Consider the following 25620-nt stretch of genomic DNA (forward strand, 5'->3'; position numbering starts at 1 on the left):
GTTCAGCTGTCCGCTTGTGAGCTCCGTTTGAAGGCTCTCACATGCGGCCCCCGAACGCTTCCGTCCAGCACTAATGCATTCTGAGTGGACGCGGATCCGCTCAGAATGCATCAGTCTGGCAGCGTTCAGCCTCCGCTCCGCTCAGAATGCATCAGTCTGGCAGCGTTCAGCCTCCGCTCCGCTCAGAATGCATCAGTCTGGCAGCGTTCAGCCTCCGCTCCGCTCAGAATGCATCAGTCTGGCAGCGTTCAGCCTCCGCTCCGCTCAGAATGCATCAGTCTGGCAGCGTTCAGCCTGCGCTCCGCTCAGAATGCATCAGTCTGGCAGCGTTCAGCCTCCGCTCCGCTCAGCAGGCGGACACCTGAATGCTGCTTGCAGCCTGGCCGTGCGGAGGCGAGCGGATCCGTCCAGACTTACAATGTAAGTCAATGGGGACGGATCCGTTTGAAGTTGACACAATATGGCTCAATCTTCAAACGGATCCGTCCCCCATTGACTTTCAATGTAAAAGTCTGGACGGATCCGTTCAGGCTAATTTCACACTTAGACATTTTTTGACAATATAATGCAGACGGATCCGTTCTGAACGCTAGTGTGAAAGTAGCCTTATACTCCAGAGCTGCACTCTCTATTCTGCTGGTGCAGTCACTGTGTACATACATTACTTATCCTGTACTGATCCGGAGTTACATCCTGTATTATACTCCAGAGCTGCACTCACTATTCTGCTGGTGCAGTCACTGTGTACATACATTACTTATCCTGTACTGATCCGGAGTTACATCCTGTATTATACTCCAGAGCTGCACTCACTATTCTGCTGGTGCAGTCACTGTGTACATACATTACTTATCCTGTACTGATCCTGAGTTACATCCTGTATTATACTCCAGAGCTGCACTCACTATTCTGCTGGTGCAGTCACTGTGTACATACATTACTTATCCTGTACTGATCCTGAGTTACAGCCTGTGTTATACTCCAGAGCGGCACTCACTATTCTGCTGGTGCTGTCACTGTGTACATACATTCCTTATCCTGTACTGATCCTGAGTTACATCCTGTATTATACTCCAGAGCTGCACTCACTATTCTGCTGGTGCCGTCACTGTGTACATACATTACTTATCCTGTACTGCTCCTGAGTTACATCCTGTATTATACTCCAGAGCTGCACTCACTATTCTGCTGGTGCAGTCACTGTGTACATACATTACTTATCCTGTAATGATCCTGAGTTACATCCTGTATTATACTCCAGAGCTGCACTCGCTATTCTGCTGGTGGAGTCACTGTGTACATACATTACTTATCCTGTACTGATCCAGAGTTACATCCTGTATTATACTCCAGAGCTGCACTCACTATTCTGCTGGTGCAGTCACTGTGTACATACATTACTTATCCTGTATTATACTCCAGAGCTGCACTCACTATTCTGCTGGTGGAGTCACTGTGTACATACATTACTTATCCTGTACTGATCCAGAGTTACATCCTGTATTATACTCCAGAGCTGCACTCACTATTCTGCTGGTGCAGTCACTGTGTACATACATTACTTATCCTGTACTGATCCTGAGTTACATCCTGTATTATACCCCAGAGCTGTACTCACTATTCTGCTGGTACAGTCATTGTGTACATACATTACTTATCCTGTACTGATCCTGAGTTACATCCTGTATTATACTCCAGAGCTGCACTCACTATTCTGCCGGTGCAGTCACTGTGTACATACATTACTTATCCTGTACTGATCCTGAGTTACATCCTGTATTATACTCCAGAGCTGCACTCACTATTCTGCTGGTGCAGTCACTGTGTACATACAGTACTTATCCTGTACTGATCCTGAGTTAAATCCTGTATTATACTCCAGAGCTGCACTCACTATTCTGCTGGTGCAGTCACTGTGTACATACATTACTTATCCTGTACTGATCCGGAGTTACATCCTGTATTATACTCCAGAGCTGCACTCACTATTCTGCTGGTGCAGTCACTGTGTACATAGATTACTTATCCTGTACTGATCCTGAGTTACATCCTGTATTATACTCCAGAGCTGCACTCACTATTCTGCTGGTGCAGTCACTGTGTACATACATTACTTATCCTGTACTGATCCTGAGTTACAGCCTGTGTTATACTCCAGAGCGGCACTCACTATTCTGCTGGTGCTGTCACTGTGTACATACATTCCTTATCCTGTACTGATCCTGAGTTACATCCTGTATTATACTCCAGAGCTGCACTCACTATTCTGCTGGTGCCGTCACTGTGTACATACATTACTTATCCTGTACTGATCCTGAGTTACATCCTGTATTATACTCCAGAGCTGCACTCACTATTCTGCTGGTGCAGTCACTGTATACATACATTACTTATCCTGTACTGATCCTGAGTTACATCTTGTATTATACTCCAGAGCTGCACTCACTATTCTGCTGGTGCAGTCACTGTGTACATACATTACTTATCCTGTAATGATCCTGAGTTACATCCTGTATTATACTCCAGAGCTGTACTCACTATTCTGCTGGTGCAGTCACTGTGTACATACATTACTTATCCTGCACTGATCCTGAGTTACATCCTGTATTATACTCCAGAGCTGTACTCACTATTCTGCTGGTGCAGTCACTGTGTACATACATTACTTATCCTGTATTATACTCCAGAGCTGCACTCACTATTCTGCTGGTGGAGTCACTGTGTACATACATTACTTATCCTGTACTGATCCAGAGTTACATCCTGTATTATACTCCAGAGCTGCACTCACTATTCTGCTGGTGCAGTCACTGTGTACATACATTACTTATCCTGTACTGATCCTGAGTTACATCCTGTATTATACCCCAGAGCTGTACTCACTATTCTGCTGGTACAGTCATTGTGTACATACATTACTTATCCTGTGTTACATCCTGTATTATACTCCAGAGCTGCACTCACTATTCTGCCGGTGCAGTCACTGTGTACATACATTACTTATCCTGTACTGATCCTGAGTTACATCCTGTATTATACTCCAGAGCTGCACTCACTATTCTGCTGGTGCAGTCACTGTGTACATACATTACTTATCCTGCACTGATCCTCAGTTACATCCTGTATTATACTCCAGAGCTGCACTCACTATTCTGCTGGTGCAGTCACTGTGTACATACATTACTTATCCTGTATTATACTCCAGAGCTGCACTCACTATTCTGCTGGTGCAGTCACTGTGTACATACATTACTTATCCTGTATTATACTCCAGAGCTGCACTCACTATTCTGCTGGAGCAGTCACTGTGTACATACATTACTTATCCTGCACTGATCCTCAGTTACATCCTGTAATCCTTATTCTGGCGGGGCCCCGGCGATGCCTCCATGGAGGGGGCGCTGCAGCGCTGGGAGGACGGGGGTCTGACAGGCGGGGAAGTGGTTAATGTGCTGGCGGTGGCAGTGGGGAGGAGGACGGGTCAGCAGTAATGTGCGCCCTCTACCCCACAACCCTGGGCTCTATCTGCAAGTAATAATTTTGCTGACATTGATTAGGCGGTGTGCGCGGCATCGCTGGGGCTGAGATAGGAAGCAGACAGCAACAGATCAATGATAGTTACACCGCCAGAGACACCTATTAACCCCCACAGCCGAGCCTGCGCCTCGTGCCTCATGTAGGCGCCTAATTGAGGCAGAATATTTCTATTGTTCAAGGTGAATAGCCAACATGACAGCCACCGAGAAGGATGAGCGAAATCACAGCAAGAATTACAGGAGCCCCGAGGACCCGCCGCAGGGGCAGCAGTGCGACCGAGAGGATGGCGGGGGACATCAACCTCACTGGCTCCTATACCGCCCTATAACCCTGCACATCCAGGGCCTCCTGATTCATGAACAGAATGTAAGAACTACAGTAAAGACTGACACATAAGCAGCGCAGTCCAAATCTATGACATTTTCAAAATCTCCTAATGCGGTCAGTGAATGGGAATTTTACTGTTTACATACAAAGGCTGGGAAACCATCCTGACCTAGTTCTGCTCACACAGCTGAGGGTTTGTCACAGTTGTATCCAGCAGTCTAAACAATATTCCTTGTGCTAAGTATCCTGGGCTCTAATCTGACCCGTATTACCTGTGCTGACACACTGTAACAAGCACACCGCACAGGAGAGAGACTTGTGCTGCTACTGAGGACTGTGTGACCAGGACAAGGTCAGGACGTTCCCATTCACTGACAGCAGGCAGAGATCTAGTCCATCAGAAAGAGGCAGACCTTTTGATTATGCAATGATGACTGGGCACTGGCCCTTTAAGCATTTCATGGCGAAGGTCCTCTGTAAAGCCGGTGCTGTGGCCCCGTGCCGCCCGTCTCGCCCCACGGCAGACAGGTATCCTAATTACGTGAGCGCTGCAGCAGCAGAGGTGGCGGGAGCGGAGCCGCTGTCAGCTGTCTCTTCTCCGCTGTCACCGGCGGTGACACCTCTCAGGCTGGTTAATGAGAAACATGTCACCCAGTTAATGTGCTCTGACCGCTGTCAGCTCTACCTGCCGACTGTCATCTCTACCTGCAGACTGTCAGCTCTACCTGCAGACTGTCAGCTCTACCTGCAGACTGTCAGCTCTACCTGCAGACTGTCAGCTCTACCCGCAGACTGTCAGCTCTACCCGCAGACTGTCAGCTTTACCTGCAGACCGTCAGCTTTACCTGCAGACTGTCAGCTTTACCTGCAGACCGTCAGCTTTACCTGCAGACTGTCAGCTTTACCTGCAGACCGTCAGCTTTACCTGCAGACTGTCAGCTCTACCTGCAGACTGTCGGCTTTACCTGCAGACCGTCGGCTTTACCTGCAGACCGTCAGCTTTACCTGCAGACCGTCAGCTTTACCTGCAGACCGTCAGCTTTACCTGCAGACCGTCAGCTTTACCTGCAGACTGTCGGCTCTACCTGCAGACTGTCAGCTTTACCCGCAGACTGTCAGCTTTACCTGCAGACTGTCAGCTTTACCTGCAGACTGTCAGCTTTACCTGCAGACTGTCAGCTTTACCTGCAGACTGTCAGCTTTACCTGCAGACTGTCAGCTTTACCTGCAGACTGTCAGCTGTAATCTGAGGTATTTACATTCAGATCAGGTGAACGGTGCAGGAATTACAGCAGTTGCATATGTGCCCCCCACTTGTTAAGGGACCAGAAGTAATGGGACAATTGGCTTCTCGGCTGTTCCACGGCCGGTGTGTGTTATTCCCTCATTATCCCAATTAGAATGAGCAGATACAAGGTCCAGAGGTCATCTCCAGTCTGATATCTGCATTTGGAATCTGTTGCTGTCAACTCTCAAGATGAGATCCAAAGAGCGGTCACCATCAGTGAAGCCATCATTAGGCTGAAAAACACCACAAACCCATCAGAGAGATGGCAGAAACATCAGGCCTGGCCAAAACAACTGTCTGGAACATTCTTAAAAAGAAGGAACGCACCGGTGAGCTCAGCAACACCAAAAGACCCGGAAGACCACGGAAAACAACTGTGGTGGATGAGCGAAGAATTCTTTCCCTGGTGAAGAAAACGCCCTTCACAACAGTTGGCCGGATCAAGAGCACTCTCCAGGAGGTAGGTGTATGTGTGTCAGAGTCACCAATCAGGAGAAGACTTCACCAGAGTGAATACAGAGGGTTCACCACAAGATGGAAACCATTGGTGATCCTCAAACAGGAAGGCCAGATTAGAGTTTGCCAAACGGCATCTAAAAAAGCCTTCACAGTTCTGGAACAACATCCTATGGACAGAGGAGACCAAGATCAACTTGTACCAGAGCGATGGGAAGAGAAGAGTATGGAGACGGAAAGGAACTGCTCATGAGCCTAAGCATACCCTCTCATCAGTGAAGCATGGTGGTGGTAGTGTCATGGCGTGGGCCTGTATGGCGGCCAATGGAACTGCTTCTCCTGTAGTTATTGATGATGTGACTGCTGACAGAAGCAGCAGGATGAATTCTGAAGGGTTTCGGGCAATATTATCTGCTCATATTCAGCCCAATGCTTCAGAACTCATTGGACGGCGCTTCACAGTGCAGATGGACCTGAACCCGACTGAGCATTTCACTTGCTGAAGACAAAACTGAAGGGAAAATGCCCCAAAAACTGAAGACAGTTGCAGTAGAGGCCGGGCAGAGCATCACCAGGGATGAGACCAGCGTCTGGTGATGTCAATGCGTTCCAGACTTCAGGCTGTAATTGACGGCAAAGGATTTGCAACCAAGTATTAAAAAGGGAAAGTTTGATTTATGATCATTATTCTGTCCCATTACTTCTGGTCCCTTAACAAGTGGGAGGCACAGATGCAACTGCTGTAATTCCTGCACCGTTCACCTGATCTGGATGTAAATCCCTCAGATTACAGCTGACAGTCTGCAGGTAAAGCTGACAGTCTGCAGGTAAAGCTGACAGTCTGCAGGTAAAGCTGACAGTCTGCAGGTACAGCTGACAGTCTGCAGGTAAAGCACATCTTGTCCGCTTCATGTCACATCCATTGTGGTGGTGTATAGAGCCAAAAATGTTACCATTGTGTCCATGTCCCAATATTTATGGACCTGACTGTATAAAACAATTTCCACAAGTCCAAAATAAATTTGATGCATTTTACAACTCCGCTTAGCCACGCCCATTTCTACTACGTACAGTCAGGAAAGCCGTCTCATTATAATCAGCAGGATTAGCCAGGACCGCATAAATGTAATCATAGTATGTGCTCCCCAGAACTGCAACATAATCCTAGTATGTGCTCCCCAGCACTGCAACATAATCCTAGTATGTGCTCCCCAGCACTGCAACATAATCCTAGTATGTGCTCCCCAGAACTGCAACATAATCCTAGTATGTGCTCCCCAGGACTGCAACATAATCCTAGTATGTGCTCCCCAGGACTGCAACATAATCCTAGTATGTGCTCCCCAGCACTGCAACAGAATCATAGTATGTGCTCCCCAGCACTGCAACATAATCATAGTATGTGCTCCCCAGAACTGCAACAGAATCATAGTATGTGCTCCCCAGCACTGCAACAGAATCATAGTATGTGCTCCCCAGCACTGCAACATAATCATAGTATGTGCTCCCCAGCCCTGCAACATAATCCTAGTATGTGCTATCCAGCACTGCAACATAATCATAGTATGTGCTCCCCAGCACTGCAACCTAATCATCATAGTATGTGCTCCCCAGAACTGCAACATAATCATAGTATGTGCTCCCCAGCCCTGCAACATAATCATAGTATGTGCTATCCAGCACTGCAACATAATCATAGTATGTGCTCCCCAGCACTGCAACATAATCATAGTATGTGTTCCCCAGCACTGCAACATAATCATAGTATGTGCTCCCCAGCACTGCAACATAATCATAGTATGTGCTCCCCAGGACTGCAACATAAGCATAGTATGTGCTCCCCAGAACTGCAACCTAATCATCATAGTATGTGCTCCCCAGAACTGCAACATAAGCATAGTATGTGCTCACCAGCACTGCAACATAATCCTAGTATGTGCTCCCCAGCACTGCAACATAATCCTAGTATGTGCTCCCCAGGACTGCAACATAAGCATAGTATGTGCTCCCCAGGACTGCAACATAATCATAGTATGTGCTCCCCAGAACTGCAACATAAGCATAGTATGTGCTCAGCAGCACTGCAACATAATCATAGTATGTGCTCCCCAGCCCTGCCACATAATCATAGTATGTGCTCCCCAGCCCTGCCACATAACCATAGTATGTGCTCCCCAGCACTGCAACATAATCATAATATGTGCTCCCCAGAACTGCAACAGAATCATAGTATGTGCTCCCCAGCACTGCAACATAATCCTAGTATGTGCTCCCCAGCACTGCAACATAATCCTAGTATGTGCTCCCCAGGACTGCAACATAAGCATAGTATGTGCTCCCCAGGACTGCAACATAATCATAGTATGTGCTCCCCAGAACTGCAACATAAGCATAGTATGTGCTCAGCAGCACTGCAACATAATCATAGTATGTGCTCCCCAGCCCTGCAACATAATCATAGTATGTGCTCCCCAGCCCTGCCACATAACCATAGTATGTGATCCCCAGCACTGCAACATAATCATAATATGTGCTCCCCAGAACTGCAACAGAATCATAGTATGTGCTCCCCAGCACTGCAACATAATCATAGTATGTGCTCCCCAGTACTGCAACATAATCATAGTATGTGCTACCCAGAACTGCAACATAAGCATAGTATGTGCTCACCAGGACTGCAACATAAGCATAGTATGTGCTCACCAGCACTGCAACATAATCATAGTATGTGCTCCCCAGCACTGCAACATAATCATAGTATGTGCTCCCCAGCACTGCAACATAATCATCTTATGTGTTCCACAGCACTGCAACCTAGTCATAGTATGTGCTGCCCAGCACTGCAACATAAATCATAGTATGTGCTCCCCAGCACTGCAACATAATCATAGTATGTCCTCCCCAGCACTGCAACATAATCATAGTATGTGCTCCCCAGCACTGCAACCTAATCATAGTATGTGCTCCCCAGCACTGCAACCTAATCATAGTATGTGCTCCCCAGCACTACAATATAATCATAGTATGTGCTCCCCAGCACTGCAATATAATCATAGTATGTGCTCCCCAGCACTGCAATATAATCATAGTATGTGCTCCCCAGAACTGCAACATAATCATAGTATGTGTTCCCCAGCACTGCAACATAATCATAGTATGTGTTCCCCAGCACTGCAACATAATCATAGTATGTGTTCCCCAGCACTGCAACATAATCATAGTATGTGCTTCCCAGCACTGCAATATAATCATAGTATGTGCTCCCCAGCACTGCAATATAATCATAGTATGTGCTCCCCAGCACTGCAATATAATCATAGTATGTGCTCCCCAGCACTGCAATATAATCATAGTATGTGCTCCCCAGAACTGCAACATAATCATAATATGTGCTCCCCAGAACTGCAACATAATCATAATATGTGCTTTCCAGCATTGCAACACAATACCAGAACATGCTCCTCGGCGCTCTATGACCAGCTGCAGCACAGGGGCTTGTTGTGTTTGCTGCAGTGCCATCCCCAGGTCACCAAAACATTTATGTGTTCTGTCTATGGGGTCCGGTGTGACTGGTATACAGCAGGAGCATACCCTAGTCATTAACCACAATGGTAAAATAAACCGTGCACTAAGCATTTCTGCAGTAGTTAACTGTATAAGAAAGTGGAGTTTGCATGCACTACACTGATGGGGATCACTTTTGGCCTCTGACGGGGGAATAGAGTCCCTGGGCTACTTATGGCGTACACAACAGCAGCTCTCCCGGCGCATATGGCGACAATGGGTGAAAAACTAAATGTGCACAGACCCTAAATGGCGCTCCCCTGCGTCCTGAGCTCTGCTCTCCAGCACTTGTAGCTTACAGAAATCAGTTATACGCGGTGGCGTCCATCTGGATGACAGGCAGCAACCCCAGAATGGTGCATCAGGCATCAGTAGCCGTAGCAGGAGGAGTCCAGGGGTCTTCAGGGGCCACAGGAGTGTCAGTGGATGTCCCGCACTCGGGGCCTCAGCTCATGCACTTAGTAAATGCGTTTCCCTCCCTGTGTGCGGAGCGGACGCTGCCGTCTCCAGCAGTAGTTAATTAGAATGGTGTCACTAAGTGAATGCAGCTCTCCTGCACTCTGACAGCCGCTCACCCCTGACCCCGGGGGTCCCGCACACAATCCACATCAGACTAGTGCAGTGTGACCCTTTTAACACACACAGTAAACTCCCGGCACATCCAGTTGAAGCTCATTAAAGCTGTCTACTCTGCGAGCATCCCATTAACCTCCTCATTCAGGAGAGAAGCCGCACACGCCATTTATTCTGCCGCCCCCGCTGCTGCGCCTAATTAATACTCTGCATTGTGAACACTACGCCACCCCAACCTCCCCGCACCCCAATAAAGACAGCAGCCGACCCAGGCAGCAGGGCATCTTGTAAGGGTGAAGGCTACCAGGGTAACAATAGCTGCAACAGTAACCAAGGGTTAACCCCCCCTAACAAGGTAAGGTTACAGAGAGGAGCTGCACAGGTGCCGGCGGGCGCCATGGTCTGCGATCATTTACCTCCAGGGACCCCACTCCTGGGGAGTAATCATCGCCCACATAGAAATGGCGAAAATCCCATTTTGTTGAGTGTTTGTTACAATGTGTCAGTGCTGGTAAGAGAAGTATCTGCACGGATACACTGTAAGGAACTCAATCACTAATGACGCCATTACATTGTCACTAAAAAGGACACTCTCCCACTCCTGTGTGTGTCAGTCTACACTGTAGTTATGTCATTCTATTCATGAATCGATAAGCTCTGGATGAACACCCTCAGATAGGGGAGACTATATGCAATCAGAAGAATTTGGATTATCACCAGTAAGATAGCTGCACCTGTGACTTGGGTGGGGTGGTATCTATAGGTGCTACTGGAGGGCTGGGATCTATAGGGGCTCCTGGGAGGGCTGGGATCTATAGGGGCTCCTTGGGGGATCTAAAGGGGCTCCTGGGGGTTGGGAGCTACAGGTGCTCCTGGAGGGCTGGGATCTATAGGGGCTTCTTGGGGGATATAAAGGGGCTCCTGGGGGCTGGGAGCTATAGGGGCTCCTTTGAGGGCTGGGAGCTATAGGGGCTTCTTGGGGGGATCTAAAGGGGCTCCTGGGGGCTGGGAGCTATAGGGGCTCCTGTGAGGGATTGGGGTCTATAGGTACCTCTGGAGGATCTATAAGGGCCCCTGGTAGGGCTGGGATCTATAGGTGCTTCTGGTTGGGATCTATAGGGTTTCCCGGGAGGGATGCAGTCTATATGTGATTCTGGGGATCTATAGGGGCTCCTGGGATGGCTGAGGTCTATAGGCTCTCCGGGGAGGGCTGGGATCTATAGGTGCTCCTGGGAAGGCTGGGATCTATGGGTGCTTCTGGTTGGGATCTATAGGGGCTCCTGGGAGGGCTGTGGTCTATAGGTGATTCTGGGGGGTCTATAGGGGCCCCTGGAGGTAGGCTGGGATCTATAGGTACTTCTGGGGGATCTATAAGGGCTCCTGGTAGGGCTGGGATCTATAGGTGCTTCTGGTTGGGATCTATAGGGGCTCCTGGGAGGGCTGTGGTCTATAGGTGATTCTGGGGGGGTCTATAGGGGCTCCTGGAGGTAGGCTGGGATCTATAGGGGCTCCTGAGGACTAGGATATCTAGCGACCCCCGAGGGCAGTACATTATAACTGAGGTTTCCCTGTACATATATAGCCCCTGACATTAACTATTGTGGCGGCTCGTGCCGCTATCATTTCCTGCTCGTCTCCTCCGCGCCTCGCCTCCGATGTTCTGCAGAAAAGTTTGTGATGAGAAGTTTCCCAACATCTGCAGGTGGAAAGGTCTCGGCTTCATATATGGAAATGAGCGGATAGAAGCCATTATCTGACGATCCCTCTATTGTACGCTGCGGATAATGGCGCCTTCGTCGCCGCCGCGCAGGTGACTCCTGCCACTCACACAAATCCTCTTTCCTTCCAGCTCATATCTCGCCATCTTCTCTCTTTCCTATTATGCAGAAGGTTTTTTTCTCTTCAAGGACGAGCAAAGAAGATGACGGGAGAGTTAAAGGCATCTTATTTGCGTCTGTGGTGCGCCCGCCATATTCCGCTGCCCGTGACAGACATTAAACGGTTTTCCGTCAGTGAAATCCTCTCTCCATCTTTCAGACTCTCGCCCGGCACATGATAAATACACAAATTCCATATGAAGATTAGACGGTAAATCTTCAGGAAAGTTACCACGACTCCAGTCTCTGCAGAGCGGCTCCAAACTAAGGATACGGGACACACGCATGATGCGGCGCATTACATGTGACTTCAATCATGTGACTCACCGCGGCCAACACTTACCACAACCGACATCTAAGAAACCCCCACCAACCACAGCCAATACTAATTACAATCAACACCAAATGCATGCATTCCTATGAGACTGGATGAGGAGCAGCAGCGGGACCCTAGGGTGGGTCAGATATTAGTGCCAGATGTGCCAAATCTAAGGGTTTGGAAAAAGGAACATATGCGCAAAAATAGAAGGACCTATATGACACTGGTTATCCTGAGCCTTCTGTTTCCTGAATAGAATGCTAGAACTCCAGTGAGTATTGACCCAGGCAGAGCAATAGCAGAGAGTGATGGGGCAGGGGCGACTCAGGGGCTCAGATCATGAAGCAGATTTCAGAAGTACAAAAACCGGATGCAGGGCCCATGGTCTGCGGCTGCGCCCCAGGCTGATGTCACTGCCCGTGTGGATCCATCTTCCTCGATTCATGCAGGATGAATGATCCCGGCCTCCTCCTTTCATCCATTTCCAGATTATCTCGGCGGCTCATGATGTCATCAGCCATTATTCGCTCTCCGGTAGATAAATACCCGACTTACATCATCTGCCCGTGACATGCCAAAAATCTCCAAACGGCCGCTCTCAGGAGTAATGTCCGAGATCCATCACCGGCGCATACACAAAGTGTTTACTTCTCAGCAATTACTTATCAGTGCAATCACCGGAGCGGCCGCCATCACAATACCACCACCGCGATGGATGGAAGAACACCGCATTTACCAGACGATGCATCTCTGCTTAATGTGACCAATAAATGTGATGAGCAGCAGAAGCCTTCCTCTGCCCGGAGACCAAGGAAGGACTCCTGAAGAAGAAGATCCCAGAAGCTAAAGCTGGTGTTTAGTTCTGGTCACTACCTCTGCTTGCTGCCAGTTACTTTCTTCACAGTCAGCTGCTTTTAGCTCAGCTGCCTTGTCTACTGGAGTGTAAGGGGACCTGCACAGCAGTATTTCAAACCCACATCCATGTGCAGGTATCCTAAGGAAGACCGAGCCCTACTCCCTGCCATATCGGAGGCTTCTGTTCTGTCCCTGCACCATGCTTTACAGTGCAGCTCTGCTCCATTGGGACACAACTATAATCAGTGTCTCCAGCTCAGCTGCATTGTCTGTTGGAGTCTGGAATCTACTTCCTGCCTCATCAGAAGCTTCTGTTCTGCCCCTGCACCATGCTTAGTACTGAAGCTTTGCTCTTTCAGACCAGCTGCTGTGTACACAGGTGATTTCAGGTTAGAGAATTAAATATAAACTACAAGCAATAAGATGACCTGGAAATTACTGCAAGCAGATTGCAGGAGCCTCAATAAGGGGGAGGAGCTTCAATAAGGGGAGGGGTATAAATAAGATTCAGATGCAGATCAGAGATACTGCCCGTGACGGATTGCCGCTCGCGGGTCACTAGTACCCCGGCTGCATCCTTCTGGGCCGCCTCTATATGTACAGTCCAGGGCAGGAGGAGGGAGGCTCCGGTGATGTCCCGGGCCCTAGCCTCCCTCCGTACCTCCATTCCAGGGGCCGATCACTCATTTCTTGGATACATTAACTGCAGGAAGCATCAATTAAAGCATTGATTGCAGAAGTGCTGGGAACTCTGGGCGGGTAATGGGCCGTGTCCCAAGCTGCGGGCTGGAGGTAAGAGACGCCTCGCACGCAGCTCCGCTGACAAGTGATGGATATGGTGACTCACTTATAACTGGAAACCCCATAACTGCCTCCTGAGGATGAAAAGCGGGTCACCCGGGTCACCATGTGAACCTATGGCCACATAGTGCTTCCAGGCAGAGCCCCGTGCCAGCACCGCAGTCATCCCCAGACGATTTATTAAGAGCGGTGGACGATCTACTAAGGGCCGACCCACCACACAATCCAAGGGTCAGCAGCACAGATACAACGCACACTCCAGGAGTCAGCAGCACAGATACAACGCACACTCCAGGAGTCAGCAGCACAGATACAACGCACACTCCAGGAGTCAGCAGCACAGATACAACGCACACTCCAGGAGTCAGCAGCACAGATACACCGCACACTCCAGGAGTCAGCAGCACAGATACAACGCACACTCCGGGAGTCAGCAGCACAGATACAACGCACACTCAAGGAGTCAGCAGCACAGATACAACGCACAATCCAAGGGTCAGCAGCACAGATACAACGCACACTCCGGGAGTCAGCAGCACAGATACAACGCACACTCCAGGAGTCAGCAGCACAGATACACCGCACACTCCAGGGGTCAGCAGCACAGATACAACGCACACTCCAGGGGTCAGCAGCACAGATACAACGCACACTCCGGGAGTCAGCAGCACAGATACACCGCACACTCCAGGGGTCAGCAGCACAGATACACCGCACACTCCAGGGGTCAGCAGCACAGATACAACGCACACTCCAGGGGTCAGCAGCACAGATACACCGCGCACTCCGGGAGTCAGCAGCACAGATACACTGCGCACTCCGGGAGTCAGCAGCACAGATACACCGCACACTCCAGGAGTCAGCAGCACAGATACACCGCGCACTCCAGGGGTCAGCAGCACAGATACAACGCACACTCCGGGGGTCAGCAGCACAGATACAACGCACACTCCGGGAGTCAGCAGCACAGATACACCGCGCAGTCCAGGGGTCAGCAGCACAGATACACCGCACACTCCGGGAGTCAGCAGCACAGATACACTGCGCACTCCGGGAGTCAGCAGCACAGATACACCGCACACTCCAGGAGTCAGCAGCACAGATACACCGCGCACTCCGGGAGTCAGCAGCACAGATACAACGCACACTCCAGGAGTCAGCAACACAGATACACCGTGCACTCCGGGAGCCAGCAGCACAGATACAACGCACACTCCGGGAGTCAGCAGCACAGATACACCACACAATCCAAGGGTCAGCAGCACAGATACACCGCGCACTCCAGGGGTCAGCAGCACAGATACAACGCACACTCCAGGGGTCAGCAGCACAGATACACCGCACACTCCGGGAGTCAGCAGCACAGATACAATGCACACTCCAGGGGTCAGCAGCACAGATACAACGCACACTCCAGGGGTCAGCAGCACAGATACAACGCACACTCCAGGGGTCAGCAGCACAGATACAACGCACACTCCAGGAGTCAACAGCACAGATACAACGCACACTCCAGGGGTCAGCAGCACAGATACACCGCACACTCCAGGGGTCAGCAGCACAGATACAACGCACACTCCAGGGGTCAGCAGCACAGATACACCGCACACTCCGGGAGTCAGCAGCACAGATACACCGCGCACTCCAGGGGTCAGCAGCACAGATACACCGCGCACTCCGGGAGTCAGCAGCACAGATACACCGCACACTCCAGGAGTCAGCAGCACAGATACACCGCGCACTCCGGGAGTCAGCAGCACAGATACACTGCGCACTCCGGGAGTCAGCAACACAGATACACCGTGCACTCCGGGAGCCAGCAGCACAGATACAACGCACACTCCGGGAGTCAGCAGCACAGATACACCACACAATCCAAGGGTCAGCAGCACAGATACACCGTGCACTCCGGGAGCCAGCAGCACAGATACAACGCACACTCCGGGAGTCAGCAGCACAGATACACCGCGCACTCCAGGGGTCAGCAGCACAGATACAACGCACACTCCAGGGGTCAGCAGCACAGATACACCGCACACTCCTGGAGTCAGCAGCACAGATACAACGCACACTCCAGGGGTCAGCAGCACAGATACACCGCACACTCCGGGAGTCAGCAGTACAGATACAACGCACACTCCGGGAGTCAGCAGCACAGATACACCGTGCACTCCGGGAGTCAGCAGCACAGATACAACGCACACTCCAGGGGTCAGCAGCACAGATACACCGCACACTCCAGGAGTCAACAGCACAGATACAACGCACACTCCAGGGGTCAGCAGCACAGATACACCGCACACTCCGGGAGTCAGCAGTACAGATACACCGCACACTCCGGGGGTCAGCAGTACAGATACAACGCACACTCCGGGGGTCAGCAGCACAGATACAATGCACACTCCGGGAGTCAGCAGCACAGATACACCGCACACTCCGGGAGTCAGCAGCACAGATACACCGTGCACTCCGGGAGTCAGCAACACAGATACACCGCACACTCCAGGGGTCAGCAGCACAGATACACCGCACACTCCGGGAGTCAGCAGCACAGATACACCGCACACTCCGGGAGTCAGCAACACAGATACACCGTGCACTCCGGGAGTCAGCAGCACAGATACAACGTACACTCCGGGAGTCAGCAGCACAGATACACCGCGCACTCCGGGAGTCAGCAACACAGATACACCGTGCACTCCGGGAGTCAGCAGCACAGATACAACGCACACTCCGGGAGTCAGCAGCACAGATACACCGCGCACTCCAAGGATCAGCAGCACAGATACAACGCACACTCCAGGGGTCAGCAGCACAGATACAACGCACACTCCGGGAGTCAGCAGCACAGATACAACGCACACTCCAGGGGTCAGCAGCACAGATACACTGCGCACTCCGGGAGTCAGCAACACAGATACACCGTGCACTCCGGGAGCCAGCAGCACAGATACAACGCACACTCCGGGAGTCAGCAGCACAGATACACCGCGCACTCCAAGGATCAGCAGCACAGATACAACGCACACTCCAGGGGTCAGCAGCACAGATACAACGCACACTCCGGGAGTCAGCAGCACAGATACAACGCACACTCCAGGGGTCAGCAGTACAGATACAACGCACACTCCGGGGGTCAGCAGCACAGATACAATGCACACTCCGGGAGTCAGCAGCACAGATACACCGCGCACTCCGGGAGTCAGCAGCACAGATACACCGCGCACTCCGGGAGTCAGCAACACAGATACACCGCACACTCCAGGGGTCAGCAGCACAGATACACCGCACACTCCGGGAGTCAGCAGCACAGATACACCGCACACTCCAGGAGTCAGCAGCACAGATACACCGCGCACTCCAGGGGTCAGCAGCACAGATACACCGCACAATCCAAGGGTCAGCAGCACAGATACAACGCACACTCCGGGAGTCAGCAGCACAGATACACCGTGCACTCCGGGAGTCAGCAGCACAGATACAACGCACACTCCGGGAGTCAGCAGCACAGATACACCGCGCACTCCAAGGATCAGCAGCACAGATACAACGCACACTCCAGGGGTCAGCAGCACAGATACAACGCACACTCCGGGAGTCAGCAGCACAGATACAACGCACACTCCAGGGGTCAGCAGCACAGATACAACGCACACTCCAGGAGTCAGCAGCACAGATACACCGCGCACTCCGGGAGTCAGCAGCACAGATACAACGCACACTCCAGGGGTCAGCAGCACAGATACACTGCGCACTCGGGGAGTCAGCAGCACAGATACACCACACAATCCAAGGGTCAGCAGCACAGATACAACGCACACTCCGGGAGTCAGCAGCACAGATACAACGCACACTCCGGGAGTCAGCAGCACAGATACAACGCACACTCCGGGAGTCAGCAGCACAGATACACCGCGCACTCCGGGAGTCAGCAGCACAGATACAACGCACACTCCGGGAGTCAGCAGCACAGATACACCGCACACTCCAGGAGTCAGCAGCACAGATACACCGCACACTCCAGGGGTCAGCAGCACAGATACACCGCACACTCCGGGAGTCAGCAGCACAGATACAACGCACACTCCAGGGGTCAGCAGCACAGATACACCGCACACTCCGGGAGTCAGCAGCACAGATACACCGCACAATCCAAGGGTCAGCAGCACAGATACAACGCACACTCCGGGAGTCAGCAGCACAGATACAACGCACACTCCAGGGGTCAGCAGCACAGATACAACGTGCACTCCAGGGGTCAGCAGCACAGATACACTGCGCACTCCAGGAGTCAGCAGCACAGATACACCGCGCACTCCAGGGGTCAGCAGCACAGATACAACGCACACTCCAGGGGTCAGCAGCACAGATACACTGCGCACTCGGGGAGTCAGCAGCACAGATACAACGCACACTCCGGGAGTCAGCAGCACAGATACACCGCGCACTCCGGGAGTCAGCAACACAGATACAACGCACACTCCAGGAGTCAGCAGCACAGATACAACGCACACTCCGGGAGTCAGCAGCACAGATACAACGCACACTCCGGGAGTCAGCAGCACAGATACACCGCGCACTCCGGGAGTCAGCAACACAGATACAACGCACACTCCAGGAGTCAGCAGCACAGATACAACGCACACTCCGGGAGTCAGCAGCACAGATACAACGCACACTCCAGGGGTCAGCAGCACAGATACAACGCACACTCCGGGAGTCAGCAGCACAGATACAACGCACACTCCGGGGGTCAGCAGCACAGATACACCGCGCACTCCGGGAGTCAGCAACACAGATACACCGCACACTCCAGGGGTCAGCAGCACAGATACACCGCACACTCCGGGAGTCAGCAGCACAGATACAACGCACACTCCAGGGGTCAGCAGCACAGATACACTGCGCACTCGGGGAGTCAGCAGCACAGATACACCACACAATCCAAGGGTCAGCAGCACAGATACAACGCACACTCCGGGAGTCAGCAGCACAGATACAACGCACACTCCGGGAGTCAGCAGCACAGATACAACGCACACTCCGGGAGTCAGCAGCACAGATACACCGCGCACTCCGGGAGTCAGCAGCACAGATACAACGCACACTCCGGGAGTCAGCAGCACAGATACACCGCACACTCCAGGAGTCAGCAGCACAGATACACCGCACACTCCAGGGGTCAGCAGCACAGATACACCGCACACTCCGGGAGTCAGCAGCACAGATACAACGCACACTCCAGGGGTCAGCAGCACAGATACACCGCACACTCCGGGAGTCAGCAGCACAGATACAACGCACACTCCAGGAGTCAGCAGCACAGATACACCGCACAATCCAAGGGTCAGCAGCACAGATACAACGCACACTCCGGGAGTCAGCAGCACAGATACAACGCACACTCCAGGGGTCAGCAGCACAGATACAACGAGCACTCCAGGGGTCAGCAGCACAGATACACTGCGCACTCCAGGAGTCAGCAGCACAGATACACCGCACACTCCAGGGGTCAGCAGCACAGATACAACGCACACTCCAGGGGTCAGCAGCATAGATACACTGCGCACTCGGGGAGTCAGCAGCACAGATACACCGCACACTCCAGGGGTCAGCAGCACAGATACACCGCACAATCCAAGGGTCAGCAGCACAGATACAACGCACACTCCGGGAGTCAGCAGCACAGATACAACGTGCACTCCAGGGGTCAGCAGCACAGATACACTGCGCACTCCAGGAGTCAGCAGCACAGATACACCGCGCACTCCAGGGGTCAGCAGCACAGATACAACGCACACTCCAGGGGTCAGCAGCACAGATACACTGCGCACTCGGGGAGTCAGCAGCACAGATACACCGCGCACTCCAGGGGTCAGCAGCACAGATACACCGCACAATCCAAGGGTCAGCAGCACAGATACAACGCACACTCCGGGAGTCAGCAGCACAGATACAACGCACACTCCAGGGGTCAGCAGCACAGATACACTGCGCACTCGGGGAGTCAGCAGCACAGATACACCACACAATCCAAGGGTCAGCAGCACAGATACAACGCACACTCCGGGAGTCAGCAGCACAGATACAACGCACACTCCAGGGGTCAGCAGCACAGATACACTGCGCACTCGGGGAGTCAGCAGCACAGATACACCGCGCACTCCAGGGGTCAGCAGCACAGATACACCGCACAATCCAAGGGTCAGCAGCACAGATACAACGCACACTCCGGGAGTCAGCAGCACAGATACAACGCACACTCCGGGAGTCAGCAGCACAGATACACCGCGCACTTCGGGAGTCAGCAGTACAGATACAACGCACACTCCAGGGGTCAGCAGCACAGATACAACGTGCACTCCGGGGGTCAGCAGCACAGATACACTGCGCACTCCAGGAGTCAGCAGCACAGATACACCGCGCACTCCAGGGGTCAGCAGCACAGATACACCGCGCACTCCAGGGGTCAGCAGCACAGATACAACGCACACTCCAGGGGTCAGCAGCACAGATACAACGCACACTCCAGGGGTCAGCAGCACAGATACAACGCACACTCCAGGGGTCAGCAGCACAGATACAACGTGCACTCCAGGGGTCAGCAGCACAGATACAACGCACACTCCAGGGGTCAGCAGCACAGATACAACGCACACTCCGGGGGTCAGCAGCACAGATACAACGCACACTCCAGGAGACAGCAGCACAGATACAACGCACACTCTGGGAGTCAGCAGCACAGATACACCGCGCACTCCGGGAGTCAGCAGCACAGATACAACGCACACTCTGGGAGTCAGCAGCACAGATACAACGCACACTCCAGGGGTCAGCAGCACAGATACACCGCACACTCCGGGAGTCAGCAGCACAGATACAACGCACACTCCAGGAGTCAGCAGCACAGATACACCGCACAATCCAAGGGTCAGCAGCACAGATACACCGCACAATCCAAGGGTCAGCAGCACAGATACAACGCACACTCCGGGAGTCAGCAGCACAGATACAACGCACACTCCAGGGGTCAGCAGCACAGATACAACGTGCACTCCAGGGGTCAGCAGCACAGATACACTGCGCACTCCAGGAGTCAGTAGCACAGATACACCGCGCACTCCAGGGGTCAGCAGCACAGATACACTGCACACTCCAGGAGACAGCAGCACAGATACACCGCACACTCCGGGAGACAGCAGCACAGATACAACGCACACTCCAGGGGTCAGCAGCACAGATACACCGCACACTCCAGGAGTCAGCAGCACAGATACAACGCACAATCCAAGGGTCAGCAGCACAGATACAACGCACACATACACCCTGCACTCCGGGAGTCAGCAGCACAGATACACCGCGCACTCTGGGTGTCAGCAGTACAGATACACCGCACACTCCGGGAGACAGCAGCACAGATACACCCTGCATTCCGGGAGAAAGCAGCACAGATACACCGCACACTCCGGGAGACAGCAGCACAGATACACCGCACACTCCGGGAGTCAGCAGCACAGATACACCGCACACTCCGGGAGTCAGCAGAACAGATACACCCTGCACTCCGGGAGTCAGCAGCATAGATACACCGCACACTCTGGGCATCAGCAGCACAGATACACCACACAATCCAAGGGTCAGCAGCACAGATACAACGCACACATACACCCTGCACTCCGGGAGTCAGCAGCACAGATACACCGCGCACTCTGGGTGTCAGCAGTACAGATACACCGCACACTCCGGGAGACAGCAGCACAGATACACCCTGCATTCCGGGAGAAAGCAGCACAGATACACCGCACACTCCGGGAGACAGCAGCACAGATACACCGCACACTCCGGGAGTCAGCAGCACAGATACACCGCACACTCCGGGAGTCAGCAGAACAGATACACCCTGCACTCCGGGAGTCAGCAGCATAGATACACCACGCATTCCGGGAGTCAGCAGAACAGATACACCACGCATTCCGGGAGTCAGCAGAACAGATACACTCTGGGAGTCAGCAGCACAGATACACCACGCATTCCGGGAGTCAGCAGAACAGATACACTCTGGGAGTCAGCAGCACAGATACACCTTGCACTCCGGGAGTCAGCAGAACAGATACACCCTGCACTCCGGGAGTCAGCAGAACAGATACACCCTGCACTCTGGGAGTCAGCAGCACAGATACACCCTGCACTCTGGGAGTCAGCAGCATAGATTCACCCTGCACTCTGGGAGTCAGCAGCATAGATACACCGCGCACTCCGGGAGACAGCAGCACAATAACACAATGGAAAGCAGGGGTAACACAAGAGGGTGCAGGGGTAACACAATGGGGTTGAGGGTTAACACAATGGGGTTGAGGGATAACACAATAGAGTACAGGGATAACACAATGGGGTTGAGGGTTAACACAAGGGAGCGAGAGGCTGAGCCAAAATCACAGGGTGCAGCATCAGTCAGAACCATTGAGACTCCACAACACAATGGTGCACTTGGAACCGAAAAGATGGACGTATGAAACGGAGAAGGTCTTGGGTTTTCAGGGTGCAGTGATATCCTGACTGCGGATGTCACATGGGTGCTGTCAGTGGCGGCACCTCTAGGGCTCTCCCCACACGCCATTTAAATGGATACCAGCTCCAAGCCCAAACTAAATTTTAATGCAAGTCCTGTCAATAACACTGGGGGGTGTCCCCCAGAGCAGGCGCTCTAATTAAACGCTGCTGTGAATAATTCATCTCCTTAACATCTATTGATTTCAGAGTTTTTGTGGCGAGAGGCTGAGAAGAATTAACCCTCACCCTGACGGTGGTGGGTGCCAGCTGAGCAGGTGGGTGGACATGGAGCTGCATGTACCATACTTACACTGCACGCAGTGGCGGCACTCACCTATTCCGCTGTGGGGTCGCCCTATGTGCTGCAGGCTCATGCCCTTATTCATGTCTAGAAGTCCGTTCTTCGGCCAAGTACCGATAGCGAAGCTGTACGCCTGCGGAGAGAGACGAGAGTTAGGGCACTGCGGCAAAAGGGGCAACACACTGAGAAATTCTGAGGGCACAGGTGCCACATAACTGGGTGGTTATAGTAAATACAACAGGACACATGAGAGGATCCAAAGATATAATGCTACAGAGAATCAGCGGCACCACTTCATCGTCCACCGCCTCTCATCGTCTGGATTATCAGACACCTATAAATATGAGGTCATCTGGTCAGCGTTTTCTTATCTGTCTCTAGGAAAGTTGGGTGACAACCACGCTGGCAGTTTTGACTCATTTGCCTTTCCTAGGAATCTGGGTTATACCGAGAACTAGTAATGGTGACTGATGTAAGGTTACAACAGCCAGAACGTGATGCCGGCAGTCAATCACCACAAATCTGAAAAAGCATTTTAGTATTTCTGAGGTAAGAAAAAGTTTATTCATTTTTTTACCTACTTGGTGCTGCTGCGAGCAGAGCTGGACAGAATGAGTCTCCTTCCCCTTCTGGCAGCTGATTGTATAGCGCCTTCTTACTTCCTATTCAGTAGGTTTATTCTCCAGCTACACTGCCATGTACTTCAGAGGATCTGCTCCTCCTTACTGGGCAGAATGGGATTTCTATTGACTGCCCCACAAGGAACAGAGGATCGGTATACAGAGGCCTGGCAGTGGAAGAGCAGTCGAGCATGCATGTCCTTCAGCACTCAGCTCAGGAGCTGGGATGTACTGAAAACATGGTGACGCCATACTATGTAAGTAAGTGAACACCAGGGGGCGCCATACTATGTAAGTAACTGAACAACAGGTGGAGCCATACTATGTAAGTAACTGACCACCAGGTGGAGCCATACTATGTAAGTAACTGAACACCAGGTGGAGCCATACTATGTAAGTAACTGAACACCAGGTGGAGCCATACTATGTAAGTAACTGAGTCCAAGAACAGAAGAGGTAGATTCCAGCTTTTAGCATATAAAAAGTTTTCTTTATTCGGCTTGTAATATTTAAAATCCAACAAAATGTCACATGGAGAGACACAGAAAAATTGTGACGCGTTTCGGGCTGTGGTATTGAGCCCTTCTTCAAGACAATATGTAAGTAACTGAACACCAGGTGGAGCCATACTATGTAAGTAACTGATCACCAGTGGGAGCCATACTATGTAAGTAACTGAACACCAGGTGGAGCCATACTATGTAAGTAACTGAACACCAGGGGAAGCCATACTATGTAAGTAACTGACCACCAGGTGGAGTCATACTATGTAAGTAACTGAACACCAGGTGGAGCCATACTATGTAAGTAACTGAACACCAGGTGGAGCAATACTATGTAAATATATAAACACCAGGTGGAGCCATACTATGTAAGTAACTGACCACCAGGGGGAGCCATACTATGTAAGTAACTGAACACCAGGTGGAGCCATACTATGTAAGCAACTGAACACCAGGCGGAGCAATACTATGTAAGTAACTGAACACAGGTGGAGCCATACTATGTAAGTAACTGAACACCAGGTGGAGCCATACTATGTAAGTAACTGAAAACCAGGTAAAGCAATACTATGTAAGTAACTGATCACCGGGGGGCATACTATGTAAGTAACTGAATAGCAAGTCGAGCCATACTATGTAAGTAACTGAACACCAGGTGAAGCAATACTATGTAAGTAGTATTGCTTCACCTGGGGGGGGGGGGAGCATACTATGTAAGTAACTGAATAGCAGGTGGAGCCATACTATATAAGTAAACTAACACAGGCAGAGCCATACTATGCAAGTAACTGAACACCAGTTGGAGCCATACTATGTAAGTAACTGAATAGCAAGTGGAGCCATACTATGTAAGTAACTGAACACCAGGGGGCGCCTTACGATGTAAGTAACTGAACACCAGGTGGAGCCATACTATGTAAGTAACTGACCACCAGGGGGAGCCATACTATGTAAGTAACTGAACACCAGGTGGAGCCATACTATGTAAGCAACTGAACACCAGGCGGAGCAATACTATGTAAGTAACTGAACACAGGTGGAGCCATACTATGTAAGTAACTGAACACCAGGTGGAGCCATACTATGTAAGTAACTGAAAACCAGGTAAAGCAATACTATGTAAGTAACTGATCACCGGGGGGCATACTATGTAAGTAACTGAATAGCAAGTCGAGCCATACTATGTAAGTAACTGAACACCAGGTGAAGCAATACTATGTAAGTAGTATTGCTTCACCTGGGGGGGGGGGGGGGGCATACTATGTAAGTAACTGAATAGCAGGTGGAGCCATACTATATAAGTAAACTAACACAGGCAGAGCCATACTATGCAAGTAACTGAACACCAGTTGGAGCCATACTATGTAAGTAACTGAATAGCAAGTGGAGCCATACTATGTAAGTAACTGAACACCAGGGGGCGCCTTACGATGTAAGTAACTGAACACCAGGTTGAGCCATACTATGTAAGTAACTGATCACCAGGGGGCGCCTTACTATGTAAGTAACTGAACACCAGGTGGAGCCATACTATGTAAGTAACTGATCACCAGGGAACGCCATACTATGTATGTAAATGAACATGTTACCCTTGCACACACAGGATCACCAGCATCATGTGGTGTCTGTGAGTTGTCAGAGCTTCACTGCCATTAAGATCATATCTGAGATTTGTGCCGCTCTCGCGGCTCCTGTCATTGATCTAAATAAATTCCTCCCATTTAAGTGTCCTCAGGGGACGATAACAAGTGTGATGAGGAGAAACGCGAGGTTGTACAACCCTCGTCTGCCTCATCCTTATTTCCTTCTCATTAATTGTCTTCACCTTCAACCAAAAAAGGCTACATTCACATGACCATATGTGTTTTGCGGTCCGCAAAAAATACGGATGACGTCCATATGGCATCAGTTTTTTTTTGCGGCTCCATTGTAGCAATGGAGATAGAGTCAGTTCACTCTATCTCCAGTCTCACTCTAACACAGGGGATGCTAAGGGGTGTGCACCTATCCATCAGGAGGACTGGTGAGCCACTAACACTTCTGTGTTTA

At 51.3% G+C, this 25620-nt stretch overlaps 1 protein-coding gene across 2 annotated transcripts in view; it reads right to left on the reverse strand.

The window, feature by feature from the left end:
- ERI3 (ERI1 exoribonuclease family member 3) overlaps positions 1-25620 on the reverse strand; it is a 228467-nt gene that overhangs the window by 74671 nt on the left and 128176 nt on the right. For both annotated transcript variants that reach the window (XM_044301675.1, XM_044301677.1), the window contains exon 7: positions 22482-22581. In XM_044301675.1, coding sequence (XP_044157610.1) covers positions 22482-22581 — 100 coding nt within the window. The remainder of the gene's footprint in view (positions 1-22481; positions 22582-25620) is intronic.

The sequence above is a fragment of the Bufo gargarizans genome, chromosome 7 (assembly GCF_014858855.1).
Source record: "Bufo gargarizans isolate SCDJY-AF-19 chromosome 7, ASM1485885v1, whole genome shotgun sequence".
Taxonomy (NCBI): Eukaryota; Metazoa; Chordata; class Amphibia; order Anura; family Bufonidae; genus Bufo; species Bufo gargarizans.